Below are 15,792 nucleotides of genomic sequence, written 5' to 3'. Positions count from 1 at the left end.
TGCAAAATCACAAAGTAAAATTCAACAGAAGGATAGTAAAATCACATGTTAAGTAAAAACACATAAATATAAAGTGGATCTTGAGTTAAAAACTGGCCCCATAAAATAATACTCTTGTTAGGGAAGTGCCCATCTAAATGTGTTCAGCTCTAAAAATGTGCAGCTCATGGCCAGGTCACCGAAAAGCTACCTTTTTTATTTCTTTCTTAATGGGACTAATGCTGTTGAGAGACAAAGCCTGAGTCAGCCGCTACTGCATTTCAGTGTGTTGTTCTCATAGAAGTGTCTTGAGAGGTTGGGAACATGCAACAACATAAATTCCAAACCATCAATAGTTTAGTAAAGGACATTCACTAGTTGAATCAAATTGTGATGTCCTGAAAGTTTGAAACATATATATTCTAAAGGGCTTTAGCAGTTTTAAAAATTTGCTCAATAAATAACGCATTTCAGATCATGCAGTTGATTTCCTACCCATGAGTTTTTTCAGAGCTTCTTTCATATCTTTGTTCCTAAGGCTGTAAATCAGAGGATTAAAAATTGGGATGAAAGCAGTGTACACAATGGCAAGGAGCTTGTCTTGATCTGGAGAATAGGAGGATGCTGGACGCACATACATGCAGAACATTGACACATACAAAACTGTGACAACAGTGAGGTGAGAGGTACATGTGGAGAAGGCCTTCTGCCTCCCCTCAGCAGAGCGAATGTTTAGAATTACACGAATAATATAAATATAAGAGGTAAGAGTTAGTGAAAAAGGAATGAGACCCGCAAAGACACCTTCAGCAAAAATCAGAGATTCAACTTCATGTGGGTCACTGCAGGAAATCTTCATGAGAGCCGTGAGATCACAGAAGAAGTGGTTGATGAGAGTGGAACCACAAAAGGACAATTGTGATCCCAAGACGGCATGAGGAACCACGTCCAGAAAACCAGGCACCCAGGAAAAAACTGCCAGCAGAAGGCAAAATCTCTTGTTCATGATGTCAGTGTATCGTAAAGGGTGGTGGATGGCCACGTAGCGATCATAAGCCATGGCTGCAAGAAGGTAGAATTCTGTGCTTGTGAAAGACAGAAAGAAGTACATCTGGGTTATGCAGCCAGCAAAGGATATAGTCCTGCTTTTTCCTAGGAAAATTGCCAACAGTTTTGGAAAAGTGACAGTTGTGCTAAAAATATCTAAAAAGGACAGGTTCTGGAGAAAGAAGTACATTGGAGTTTTCAGTCGAGGTTCCACAATTGCAGTCACAATGATCACAAGGTTGGAAGAGATGACTAAAAGGTAAATAAACAGGGACACTGTGAAAAGCAGTGGCTTTAGCTCTGGTCGAACAACAAAGCCAACAATTATGAATTCCTTCAGGGTTGTTTGATTTTCCATATTCTCTTCATACTTTTATCTCCTGGAAGACATTAATTTTAAAATGTAATAGAAATCCTTGTATTGAGCATATCAAATTTACAGAAAATGCTAACTGGACATTCTTGTGATACAGAACTCAAAGTGCAGCTAGCCATAAACTATATGGACCTTATTCACCAAATGCACTTTCTAGTACTATAAAATGTACAGCAAATTGCAATTCACAAACTACGTGCAGAGTTTTACACCGCCCTAGGACCAATATGTATATGTTCTCCATCCTGACTGTGGAGACTCGGCACATGCACGTATAGGTCTTAGTAGTAAATGTCAGAAAGTACATAGAGAAGTGACTTAAAGAAGGAGCAGATTTTCTACAACAGTGAATGGAATTATGGAGTAGTAAAGGGGTTTAGGGTGGCTCATGGAGCAGCAGTGGTCGGTGGTGGGAGTGCTGCCTGGCCGCGACGTGGGGCGTGAGAGGGGCAGGGTGAGGGTTAGTAAACTATGGAATACGGCATAATGCAGGAAAGTAGACATATAAAAAATAACATGAATTTTGTTGCGCGCACTGCATCAAATTTGGCGATACAGTGCACGTAACGAAATTCATTTTATTTATTTATATGTTTAGCTTTTTAAGCCAAATAAGCGAGATAAAGCCCCTGTAAATATGCCCCAATGTTTCCATTGCTGTTTACTCCTTGGACCTGGGACTCCCATGCCTGCACGAGGGCTGAGTTGGGCATGAACAACACTGGAGGCAGTGCCGTAGGTAGATGTTGTGCCGCCCTTTGCGGTCATTGCTTTTGCTGCCAAGTACAACTGGGGGGTGCTGTCGATACTTGCGATGGTTGCCCCCCACTCCCACTTACTAGGCCACTGGCTGAAGGTTTATAAGCCCTCAAGCCAATCTTGTACTGGGTCCTCTTAATGATGAAACCACAGCTGGATATTTATCTGAAAGCCCTGCATGTGTCTGGTCAAGTCATATCTCAAATAAATTGCCTTGGATCAACAACATTGAAAGGAAAAAAAATGGTGTAGGTCATGGGTACTCAGAAATATTTTGACACGGGCCACCAACCTAGGTCTGTGATGTGATGGAGGGCTGCATTGATGCCATCAGGGTGGCGGTCAGGAATTTGGGGGCATTTGCAATAAAGTGGGTATAGTGGAAGCAAAGTATATACATCAAGGGCCCGATGTAGGTGATCCAGATTACCGATTCTTAAATAACGAATCATACCGATTCGGTATTTAAGAACTGCCAATCGGGATGTAGGTAATTTTACCGAATTAGTTACCGAATCGGTATGATTCGGTAATTAATGAATCGGTATTTACCGATTCGGTAATTGCCATTTATTCCTATGGGCCTTGAGGCCCATAGGAATCAATGTCAATTACCGAATCGGTAAATACCGATTCGGTAAAATCACCAAATTTGCAAGAGGGACAGGGTATCACTTTGACACCCTGTTGCACCCCTGATTCTGGCTTGTGTGCCATGTGGCACACATACATGCCCTAAGGGCATGGTAGGTAGACATGCCCTAAGGGCATGTATGTGTGCCACATGGCACAGGTGTACATGCACAGATGTGCATGTACACAAGAATTCGTTATTTACCATGACATAGTATGTCATGGTAAATAACGAATTCTTAAGGGCCGGTATTTACCGATTCTGTAATTCTGTAATTGCCATTGATTCCTATGGGCCTTGAGGCCCATAGGAATCAATGTCAATTACCGAATCGGTATATACCGATTCTGTAAAATTACCGAATTTGCAAGGGGGACAGGGTGTCACTTTGACACCCTGTTGCACCCCTGATTCTGGCTTGTGTGCCATGTGGCACACATACATGCCCTAAGGGCATGGTAAGTAGACATGCCCTAAGGGCATGTATGTGTGCCACATTGCACAGGTGTACATGCACAGATGTGCATGTACACAAGAATTCATTATTTACCATGACATAGTATGTCATGGTAAATAACGAATTCTTAAGGGCCGGTGGCACTGTTTTCAGTGCCACCTACATCACAAACTTGAAATTCGGTAAATTTACTGAATCGGTAAATTTGCCGATTCTGTAAATATACTGTAAATATACCGAATCGGTAAATTTAAGGCCCCCTACATCTCAATCTCCAAATACCGGTCGGTAACGGCCGAAATCAGCCGTTACCGACCGGTATTTGGTGACCTACATCTGGCTCCTAGTGTCTAAATTGCACAATATGAAACCCAAAAAATGGGGACTAATCCCAGCCACTCCTCTTAACTAAATTGTGTAATCCTAGGCAATTGTTTTATTTCACTTTTCATCCTTTTTAACAATTGCATATGAGAATCTCAAAATACATGACTTCAGGGTGTGTGCTGTACAAAATCTACTTCTGTGTTTGACTAAATGAACCATAATGTTATTCATGCATAATATAAAACCCAGGCCACCCAAAGAATGCATGTAACAACTGACTTGCTCTTAGTTCACTATTGGCATTGTTGTCACGGGTGTGGGGGTGGAGAAAGAATGTTTCTAAATTCAGGTTTAAAAAATTTCACGTTACAAAATAATCGATATTTCCCAATATACTGGCATAAACTGATGTACTAAGGTGAAACAGTTCTGCATATTAATAATATACACTATTTGAATTTTGAACAGACTTTATCATATTTTTAAACTTCTGCCTCAATATGTCTTTACAAATAAAGTTGTTTCTAAATTTAAGCTGTGATGGACAACCTAGCTACTTTTTCTTAAACTTAAATTAACCTTTTAAATAAATGCATGTCTGTTTATTTAGCATCTTCTTAATGTTCATTCTGAATCGTCAGGAGGGCCACTTGCGGCCCCCGGGCCGTACTTGAGTATCTGTGGCTAGGATGTGCAGAGTTGTGGAGCATTCATAAGACAATCAATCCTCTAACCCTAGAGCTAATCAAAGGGATATTGGTGCCTCCAAAAAGCAAAGCAAGGACCCCCTAAGTGTCACAATTTCAGGAACTCAAACCAGTCTCAAATCTGGAAGCTATATTTGATCAACAATTCCCACTGATAAAAGATCATTGTATGTAAGGTTTAGGATGTATGAAAGCAAATTGGCTAGAAAACAATTCTTCACCAGTGTTTGCAATTGTAAACAAGAAGGCAACAAAACTGGTTTGCATTCTATGTTACTTTTCACGAATTCTCTGCAAGCAAGGAGACAGTATTTCCGCCCCCCTATTCAACAAATACAGCCTAAGACACTGTTTCACTACTCTCTGATGGATTTTGAGTTTATTATACGTTGGTTGGGAATCGTCCAATCAATAAATAGAGATGCCTTTGAAATCTGGTAATTTGGGGGTGCTTCAAAGACAGAGGTCAAAAGGTAGGCTATGTCTTTTGAAAAATTGCTGCCTATTCTTTTAACAAGGGATTGGTGTTTACTTTTCTTTCTCTGACTTCAAAGTAAGAGGAGTTTTTAAAGTGGGAAACGAAAGGATGTAGGAAGTTGTTTTTTTCAAAACACAACAAAATGTAAATACCTGTAAATGAAGTGTATGGATTCAGCAGCTAGGAAAGGAAAATTAAGCCCATTTATTGTAATTCTGAGGTGTGCTAAAAATAGATTTTAACGAGATTAAAACAAATCAAGAAACTTTACTTGGTGATGCACAAATGATCAATATTCACAGAAACCTGATTTGCACACATTGTTATTTGTGTCCTCTATAGCTTTATCAGTAAACGCGCATGCACAGAGTTAGTTGTCATTTAAAGGAAAATGTGATGTCTATAAATGAAAATGTGCCACCACAGGATGCTTTAGTTATTTTAAATAATTGCTCTTCATCATGTCCAATAAAAGTCAACAGTGAACATTTGACTTCTAAAAAGTGGGTTGTGTGTCGAAAAAGTTTGGTACCCACAACATCAGATGTTAAAAGGATGTGATGTCTTTATGCCTGGATTCTAAAGTTTAGCTTTTTTCATCCCAGTGGCACTGTATATTTACACTGCCTGGAAGGCAATTGAATATTGTCCTTCATGGATCTACTTCATTTACTGAACTTAGGGGCTTTCTGTGCAGAGTTGCAGAGACTTAATTAGGTCTTGTGAATGCTATATATATATGGTATATATCGGTGCAATCTACAGCAGAGGGAGAGGGGAGATGATTTGGTACTTTAGGCCATGTTGCCTATATTGATGCAGGTCTGGGGGTCTGCAGCACAGATGCACACAAACTGATAAATGTCCTTGCACAGTATGAGGAGATGGAGCCATCCTGTGTTTTTCACCCATTATCGGTTAATCCAAGGCAGCAGTGAGGTATGTTAGCATTCATGCAATGTTCAGAACACTTTGTCAAGTGGAGGCAGAGGCAGGTTTTAGAAGATGTTGTATTATATCTGCTTATAATCTAGGGGCCTTATTTATGGCATAGGGCATTGCAGCAAGGCACCTTGCTGTGCTGCCCTGCGCCAAAGTGAAAGGGCAGGAATGCACCATTTTTAAGCAATATAGTGCATTCCTGTCCTTTCCCCCTGCACTGGTGCCGTTTCGGCAGCCTAGCACCAATGTAGGCATCCGTGGACCATGGTGCCTCCATTGCATGCAGGATTGTTTTTGTGCCTGTGAGGCCTTTTCCTCTTTCTATCTGTACTGCAGAATGCAACACACACTAAAAGAGGAAACACAAGGAGAAAATAATATACATCTACGTGTTACCCCTCACCTGAGGAGGCATATGGATTTGATGCTTTCACAGGTTTACATCACTTTTAAAAGGTGGGTCAGCGTCACATTCCATGGAAACCCACTGCACCACCCTTGGAAGGCCTCCTGAGCGCAGAATAAGGATACACAGTGATTTACGCTGCATCACCTCACTCATGATTTATAAGGCCATTGAAAAGCCACCCAGGGTGGCTTTGCATGGATTCATATATTTTTATGAGAGCCCTGAGTCATGCATGCACCACTTTTTTGTGGTGCAAAGGTGATGCAGGGCTCTCATGAATAAGCCCCTTAGACTCTGCAGGGGTGCAATCCACCCCCCCCCCCCGTGCTTTGGCAGTAGATTGGTTTAGTCTCTATCCAGGCATCCTCTAAAAATGAAAGATTATTAGATCTGCCACCCCCTAAAGTTAGTTTAATTCTCAGATGCAGCTTTAATGACCAGAAGATTGTATGCTCTGATAGATATTGTTCTTCTGTGTTGACCTACGACCTCTGCATGACATTAGGAGGAGGGCAGTGACTCATTTATCACCCATGTGTAGACTTTGCAAACACCTCGTGTCATTTGTCCAACACTGTTGGCTATTAGACTCATCACCTTGTTGACCTAATTCTACCCTGGATGAGGCAAGTAGAAAGGACTGAAGAAATTGTTTATTATTTTAGAATGACATGACATTATTCGCATATGCGGATGGGGCTTATTGAATTTTAAATGTCTGATTCATAAATTGAATGTGAAAAATATTTTAGATTAGTGCATGGCAGTTTATTATTGGGGATACCAAAACAGATTGCCATGCAAGCACCACACTAGGAATTAAAAGAACACAGGATGCTCGTCTCAACAAAGGTTAGTGCAGCACAACAAAGGACAGAAGGACAGGTCGAGAGAAAAGCCTGTCTCCGCGGCTGACAAAGGGTTCAAGCACACTGGTCGGCAATGGTGTCCGGCGTCCGGGTGTAACTTTGGTAAATACCTGAAAAATGATGACTGAATTTCATTTGGTGTCTCAAAAAAGTGGAATATTCCCAATCTGTAGTTGACGCAGGTAAACACCTGCACTGATAAGTCTGCCACAGTGGGCAACATTGGATTTCTTTAAACATTAGGAATGGAAAGTCCAGAGTGCGAAGGTAAAAAGTGAAGGTGAGGGGTGAAACGTTTGACTTTGAGAGGGCGTTGTCTGCAAACTCCTCTTGTCCCAACATCTCTGTGCAGAGCAACAACTTCTCGAAGGCAAATGCAAAACTTGACCCATTAGGTGCAAACTCTTTCACTCTTCTTTGCTGACAAGATTAGGCAGTGTTTAATTGTGCTTTACTCTGTTTATTAGGAGCATGTCTAAGTATATATCCGCCTGAATATAATGTTTCTATTTATTATTTTACAATTGTATGACGTTGTGAAATGTGCCTGATTTTCAGTTATGCCCCATGTACAAATTGTTCTTCTGTTTTTCGAAAATATTAGAAGTGGAAAACCTGGTTACATTCTTTGTGCTTAAAATTACATCCCCATAATGGCAATTTACATTTACCTACAAAAAACGTTTGTTTCCGAAAGTTTCTACCTCAGTTAAATAAGTGCAAATTTCTTAATTATACCATATTTTTTTATTTAAAAATCATGACATTTGTGCAGGAGAAGTGTTCCAATGTGCAAATCTCGACGTTTTACCAAATCATTAGAATTCTGAAGGGGAAGAGATGGTCCCTCCGGTTTTGCTAACTACAAAGACATTTGTGTTTCAGTCATTCCAAACCAAGGTGTGTCTCAGCTTCACACAGATGACAGTAGACCAGCTCCCATTCCTGCTTCCCAGCACACTTACCTACTCACAAGTCTCAAAGGTGGCAGACCAGAGATCTGAGCCCATCCAGGGCTCTTTATGTCTTGCTGAAGTCACCAGGGAGGTGGATGAAGGTTTGTTTATTCATTCTCACAACTGACTGCCTTCTTGGCACTACCCAACTGGGATTACCTTCTGGAATTCTAAGGAGGAAAAGACTTCTGGGATTGTCCCTGTTAAACTGTTTCCCAGCAGGGCCCATCAGTGCTCACAAACCTTTAGAAACATTCTTACCTTGAAATGTTTTGTAAACTATTGTTTTGCCATCAAAAGGCCAGCACAGCAGCCATAAACCTTCTTATGATTCTCCACACCACTCCCTCCACTGCAGGTCACAATCAGAAGGCATTGCTAGCTACATATCCCATGCCCATGGCTTTTCACCTCTACTGTTTAGAACAAAGCCTACAGCATGTTAGGTAATGTGAGATATCTCAGATCTGTGGAAGGGCTGCTAAGAAGCAGTATCAATGTAGCAATGGTGACTGGTGACCATTTCAGACACGATTGCAATAATCAAAGCCTCATACTGGACTACCAGTGATGACCACCCCACCCCAGCGCATCAGACATTACCAATATCATGTGAAGTGTCCACGACTATGGGCATCATAAAACAATATCAGACTATTTGCTTAGTTCATAGTTTTCGTGATTAAATTGAATAAATGCTTGTTTTTCTTTAGGTTTGAGCAAATACTTTTCTATTAGTGAAGCTATGTTTTGGCTACTTCCAATATTACTTTCCCAAAATAGCATGAACATTTCAACTTTTTCAATTGCTGTTTGCTTTTGAAAACTAACATTTTTATTTTGTGTGTATTAGTCTTCAAGAAATTGTGTCCTGCATAAACATTGAGGTGATCCAGTCTCCTTTGTGTAGGCATCTGGGGGTCAAATACAAAATTAAGATGTCATCTGCATCCAGGAGACTTGGCAATTCTTGACCACCTACCTTCTGTGCATCTCCCCCATCCAAAAGTGGTATCTATCTACACTTGTGAGGTAGAGATCTATCTCCCTTTTTATACAAGGGAACAGCTATACTCCCTCTTCAAGAGGGAGGGATAACACCCAGCTGATAACAATACTTAAATATTGGGGCTGAAACCATGGATCAAAGAAAAACATCTGTTTTTAAATCAGAGGTTGGGATTTCTTCTGGGCCCATTACACTTAAACATCTTCATTTTAATATGAAACTCTTAATCAGTGTTGCTGATAGCGGCCATACTCATTTAGGGAATCAGCCTGGAAAACCACTGTAGTGAAGCCTCCATGGTGGCTGCATATAGCTTGTCTACATATTGTACCCATTGCATCACTAATGGGAGCCTCTGTACTGGAACCAAAAGCTCCTGTAATCAGATTCCAAAACCTCCTTCTGTTCACATGTGCTTTTATACCGCAGCCTCTCTGAGAGCAATCCATTTTGATGCAGCATGTTGTTGTTTAATTATTGCCCTTTGTCTGTTTCCTTCTTCTTTAAATGATTATTTTTCCTCTTTCAAAGGAGTAAAATAAAAATTGTCTACTAATCAGGTGACTAATTTCACTTGTAATTTCTCTAATGTATTTATACTCAAGTGAGTGAGTTAGTTGTTTAGCTATACATTTACCCGAGTTAGGGGCATATCATCAACGAGGTGATATAAAATTATCGCCGCTTTTGAGGGGAAAACATGGCGCCCACTAGCTGAACGGCAGCGCGTGTCCTGAAGCAGCTATCTCTCCCTCCCCGGGCTATGAGCTAGCTACGCCGAAAACAGAAGAAACATCCACCGCGCACTGAGTTTAATCAAAGTAGGGACCCTACCTTTTGCGGTTTCGGCTCTTGAGCGGTGAGCTTTTCTGATGTGCATCGCCCCGCCACATTGCTCAGTGCTCCGCGACAGCTCTGCTTGCCACGCTGGTCCGGTGCCGCCCTGGAGTTGAGACGCGGACGCAGAGCTGCGGCCCACGGTCTCCTCCGGGTGAACAGCGGCAGAGTTAGAACAAGCACCAGCGGCAGCATTAGCGACGTCTTTGGGAGAGTGGCTGGTGGAGAAGAAGCTCGGGCGGAGAAGGAGAAGGAGAGTAACGGCAGCTGTGGTGGTGGCGCTAAGAGTGAGACCCCCTCTCTACAGGAGGGGTCTCGACCTAAAGTCTGTAAGGAGGACACAGACGAGGACTGCCCTAAAGTAAGTGCTGGCAAGAGAGGTGGCAAGAGGATGGGGAAACATGGGAAGAGCGTAGCCGGACAAGTGGGCAGCCTTGTGGGGCAGGATAAGGAGCAGAACGTTCCCAAAGAGATAAAAGAGACATTGGGGGTGCAATATCAGGAAGGAAAAGTAAGGAGGGCATCCTCCTTAGTCCACAATACAGCTTTTCAGAATTATCAGGTGAAGGAAAGGAGTATAAAGGGGGTAGGAAAAAAGGTTCAACCCTTACAACACTGTTAGAGTTACACCATCTTTTCACTCATTCTTTAGGGTACAGCCTAAGGTGCTGATTATTTCAATACAGGGGGAGACCCCCGAATCTCACGGTTTTGTCGGTGCCGATAAACTCTCAGCTACCATGGATCCTAAAGAGCTTCCTCCAATCTCCATCATTATGCCCACAGTCATGAATACTGGCTCCACCACTCCTGAATCCTCTACGCCACCCTCAACGCTAGTTTTAGTACCCATGTCATCGGAGGTATCCGAGGTAATCTTGGAACACCAAGCTAAGCAACAGGGACAGAGCGGAGAGATCCAAATTGGAGCAGTAGAAGCTAACTGGTCATCTGGGGGCTCGATAGAAGCCCTATTTGCATCCTTAAAGGAAGACATAAAACATGGTTTTGCAGTTTCTGCAGATAACCAGACCCAGATTTGAGCGGCATGTGAGATCCTGGAAAAAAAAGTGGATTTGGTAAATTGAAGGACTGAATCTTTGGAGAGCTCGGTTGATGAGCTCAAGTCGAATCTTGGGTCAGCAAAGAGAAAAATTCAAACCTTACGGAGAGATGGAGATGCTCTACGGGACAGAGTGGAATCACTCGAAAACAACTGTCGTTGAAATAATCTACGACTTTTGAAGATCCCAGAGGGCAAGGAAGGGGCAGACATTAAGACTTTCATCGTTGCACTGCTTAAGGAGACTTTAACACTCGAGGAGTCGGCGGACTTCCTGGAAAGAGATATTCAGAGAATCCATAGGGCCCCTTTTTGCCTCAATCCTAGTAGAACCAAACCTAGAAAGATTCTTATCAATTTCCTTAATTATGCGGTGAAGGAGAAGATTTTGAATTTGGCTCTAAAGGTGAAATCTTTAAGAGGCAGAGACTTCTCTTTTGAGGTGCGCTAAGATCTTTCTAGAGATACAATTGAGCGCCAGTGGGAATTGGGTCAAAGATTGGAAAAATTTAGGAAAGTTGGTGCTACAGTCCAACTAAAATTCCCGGCTTTCCTGAAAATAATGTTTAACAACAAGATGTATAATATCAGATCAGCCTATGAGGCAGATGAGTTGCTAGAATCCATAAGCAATGCATCACCCGGGAAGGAATGATTAGGGTACGGTATGGCAGGTCTGCTTTTTTTTTCCCTTTTGGTCCTTCCCTTTATTATATCAAGAGTAGGTTGCTTATGAGGGATAGAGTCCCTTTTAATTAATTCTTTAATATGTGTTTTCGGATTTATATAAGAAAATGAAATGCATGAGAGTATGAATTAAAATAAAATAGAGTGAAATATCATAACCAAGTATCAAGTTATAAGGGAAAGAGAAAAGAGAAAGGAGAAAGGAGGAAAGTTTTAAAAAAAGGCATATAGAGAAAATACATATATAATATGCTGAAGGGAAAAGAAAAAAAAGGAGGGGAAGAAAAAGAATAGAGGGAAGGAAAAGTAAATAATAGGAATAAAGAGTAAAAAAAAAATGTTTTATCTTCACTATGGGGTTTAGTTTCTTGTTTTTTGTCTGTTAGGGGGTTTTCGCTTTCCTTTTTGTTTCCTTGGCTTTACATTTACACACGGGTACACTGGCACAGACACAATATATCAAAAAAGGGGATGGGAGAGAGAGGCCAAAGGACGTAAAACTGGTCATACACCAGACCAGAGTAAATGGGGAAGGGTTTCCCAAGAGATGGGGGTGGATGGAGGCAGGGGGGGGCACAGCGGGGCAAAAAAGAAAAAATACCTCATTCATCAAGACCCTGCTAGAGCTACCTATGTTGATGATCAGGAGTGACGTGAGGGACAGAGCGCAAATGGCAAGTGGTCAGATATTGCTAGGGCTAGGCCGAGGTGTTCAGGAACTCAGGGTGACATTTCCCAAGGAGAAGGTAGGAATACCATGACTTCTCTGCAGATTCTGTCTTGGAATGTCAATGGCCTGCGCGCGAAGGGAAGAAGAGCTAGAATTATACAATATCTAAAAGATTCTCCGGCGCAGGTCATTGTCATCCAGGAAACCCATCTTCTTAAGACAGAGACCAAAGAAATGCTAAAAAGTCCGAAATGGGTGGATGTTTTTATTTGCACTGGCCAGACGGCAAATATCAGAGGGGTGGTGTTCCTATTTAAAAAACAAGCCAGAGCCCAAATATTGGAATATAGGGAAGACCATAGTGGTAGATGGCTTATTCTGAGGATTTCTTTAAGGGGCATATTCTTCACCTTAGTGGGATACTATGGACCTAACCAAGATGATGTCTCATATCTTACTGCCATCCTTCTCCATCTTATTGACTTCCCAGATCCCGTAATTTGGGTAGGAGATTTTAACATAGTGTTAAACCCTAATCTGGACAAATCATCAAATTGCAGGGCAGCAGTCCCCTCTAAATCTTGGCAGCTGCTTTTGACAATTATGGCCCTATTGGGCCTATCTGATATATGGAGGGAACGAGCGGGTGACCAACTAGGACTTTCGTTTACAAACTTGAAATACAAACACAAGTCTATAATCCAAGAGATCGAGTCAAGGATATCGATTATCATCCGTCTCATCTCTCTGACCATTCTCAAATCCTCTTAAGCATAGATTATACACAACAACAGCAGACTAGACCCTGGTCTTTCGACCGAACCATACTGCTTGAGGAGGATGAAATTATTTTCCTCCTCATGGAAACTAAATACTTCCTTGAGAATAATTTGGGTACAGCCAATATTTCCGTGGTTTGGTATACTTTGAAAGCTTTTTGGAGAGGCTGTATCACTAATAGAGCAAGTGTTAGGAAAAGCAAATCTAGGGAAGCCACCTCGGGCTTAGAAGCAGAGATGAAGGGAATTGAGAACAAAATGAATAATCAAACAGGTATCGGCTCAAAAGAGGATCTGGACAAGCAAGAAAAGTTTAAAAAACAGTTGGAGAGTATTCTCCAAGAGAGGATAACTCACAGAGGGAAGCAAGTAAAATCTCCCATTTTGAATTTGGGGAAGGGGCAGGGAAAATACTCGCCTGCAAAGTTAACACAGATCAGGTGCGAAATCATATAAAAGAGATAAGAGTAGATGATGAGCAATCCTGTCGTTCCTCAAATAGACATATCTGTATGGCCTTCCGCGACTTCTTTCAAGATATCTACAATGAGTCTATCACTGATGATAGCGCTAAAAGAAAAAGGTGGTTGGAGAGGGTTAGCCTACCAACGATTACGGGTGATCAAAAAGCAGATTTAGAACGGGAAATAACAGAAGAGGAAGTGAGGAGGGTCATAGAACAGTCAAAAAGAGGAAAGGCGGCCGGCCCGGATGGGCTCCCAGGAGAACTATATCGATCCTTAAAAGAGAATATTATCCCAGTAGTGGTCAAACTATATAATAAGATACTTTTGGAGGGAGAAAACCCGCCAAGTTCGTGGAGCGAGGCAACAATGGTATTGATCTTGGAACCCGGTAAAGATCCAATTAATTGTGGATTATATTGACCGATATCACTCCTGAACAATGATTATAAACTTTTTGCTTCCATTTTGTCAAATAGGCTTGGGGTGGTGTCTAATTGGATTCTCCACCCAGACCAAAACGGCTTTGTTAACGGACGTCAATTAGCGTATCTCACCTGTGACTTAGTTGGTGCAATTGATATTGCATCCACTTTTACACCCCCCCCTGGCAGTTCTAACCTTAGACGCAACTAAGGCCTTTGACAGGGTAAACTGGGGATACCTGTCAGAAGAGAAAATGTAATCTGGGGGATACATTTTGTCGTGCCATCAACCTGCTATATCAGGCCCGACAGCTAGATTACTAGTGAATGGTACCCTGACAGATGTCTTTATGATTAATAGGAGTACGCGACAGGGCTGCCCTCTCTCCCCGCTGTTCTTCAACATGTACATAGAACCGTTGGCCCAGGTACTTAGGGAAGATCCTAACATCACCTCTTTTAAATTTGGAGAGTGGGAGAGGTGGGTGGCCCTGTATGCAGACGATATCCTGATTTTAACAGCTGACTTGGACACATCTTTTCCGACAGTTATTAAACGTGCGGAAGAATTTGGCCAAGTTTCGGGATACGAAATTAATGTCAGCAAAACCGAAATAATGGCATGGAGTATAAGAGACACCCAATTTCAAGCTGGGTCCACTTTGCGATATTTGGGGGTTCGAATTGTACAGGATGTAGGAAAATTTGCAGAATTTAATCTGGATCGAGTTTTTGAAGACTGTCAAAAGCAGATGAAATCGTGGGCTCACCTCCCATTATCCATCCTGGGGAGGGTTATTTTGATAAAAATGTCAATCCAGCCTAAGCTCACATTTCTCTTTAATACCATCCCGCTGTTTTTTGACAAACACCAGATAGAAAAATTCCAACGAGAGGTAAACTCCTTTATTTGGAAGTACAGATCGGTTAGGTTGGCATGGAAGAAGCTTAGGCGGAAGAGAGATAAGGGGGGATTGGCACTGCCCGACTTGCAACAAAGTGCGGCTCAACTACTTTTCAAATTTAGCACCACTGTGGGACTCCCCAGGTACACCTGCATGCTTCCAGGATAGTTTGATAAAACCATTGAGAGATTCTGGGATCATAGCGTGGGGAGAGCTGTTGAATGATGGTTTCTTTCTGTCCTGGTAAGATCTAAGTGAGAGAGTAGGGACAGGCCTTTCCAGATTCAAGTATATCCAGATTAAAAGCTGGGTACAAGCCCAGTGCAGTCGCAACACATCATTTGGGAAGGGCAGTAACTTGGAAGAACAGCTTGTGGTGAGGCCTGTGGGGAAAAGGGAGGTCTCAGTGTGGTATTGGGCAATTGAGGAGGAAGTGGATGGAGTCTTTAAACGTGCAGATGAGTTATGGGGAGAGCAGATGGATATACAGTGCAATCTCGTATGGTTGGACTCATTCAAAACCCTTCATAGAGTTGTTAAACCTGCTTGGTTGAAGCGGAATAATTTGTTTACGGCTCATAGAGCATATTTATCCCCTCTTAAGTTATGAAGCATCAGACGTTCATATGTTTAAGGATTTTCCTTCCATCTGGCCCTTTTGGGAAAATATGCGGGAGACTCTTGAGTCCATCTTGAAAGTAAAACTAGACATGGATCTGTCCCTGATAATCTTTGGCCTTAATGATAACATTATTGGATCTGCTAGAACTTTGCTATTCTATACAATTTTAATGGCTAGGAGACAAATCTGCAAGTATTGGGTGGATCCAGTCCCCACAAACCACTCAGAATGTCTGACCTCACTATATGAAGTATCCAAGATGGACATGGCTAGCGCATGCAGCAAGAAAAAAAATCGCTTTCTGAGACTTGCTGATTGAGTGGAAATAGAGAGCCCGGGTTTTTTTTCCCCCGGGTCCTATGATTATGCCTTTTTGGATACTCCTTGGACT

At 41.9% G+C, this 15,792-nt stretch overlaps 1 protein-coding gene across 1 annotated transcript; it reads right to left on the bottom strand.

Annotated features, from left to right (window-relative positions):
- Positions 1 to 454: 454 nt before the first annotated feature.
- LOC144769888 (olfactory receptor 5AR1-like) lies at positions 455 to 1,384 on the bottom strand. Its single transcript, XM_078654084.1, has one exon. It carries the CDS (start codon positions 1,382 to 1,384, stop codon positions 455 to 457), a length of 930 nt encoding a protein of 309 aa, XP_078510210.1.
- Positions 1,385 to 15,792: the final 14,408 nt, after the last annotated feature.

This window comes from Lissotriton helveticus, chromosome 7 (assembly GCF_964261635.1).
Source record: "Lissotriton helveticus chromosome 7, aLisHel1.1, whole genome shotgun sequence".
Taxonomy (NCBI): Eukaryota; Metazoa; Chordata; class Amphibia; order Caudata; family Salamandridae; genus Lissotriton; species Lissotriton helveticus.
Note: the sequence above shows the minus strand (reverse complement) of the source record. Positions and strands in the feature narration are given on the sequence as shown.

Excerpts from the sequence above, each read along its gene's own strand:
- LOC144769888 (XM_078654084.1), bottom strand. The coding sequence starts at position 1,384 with ATGGAAAATCAAACAACCCTGAAGGAATTCATAATTGTTGGCTTTGTT.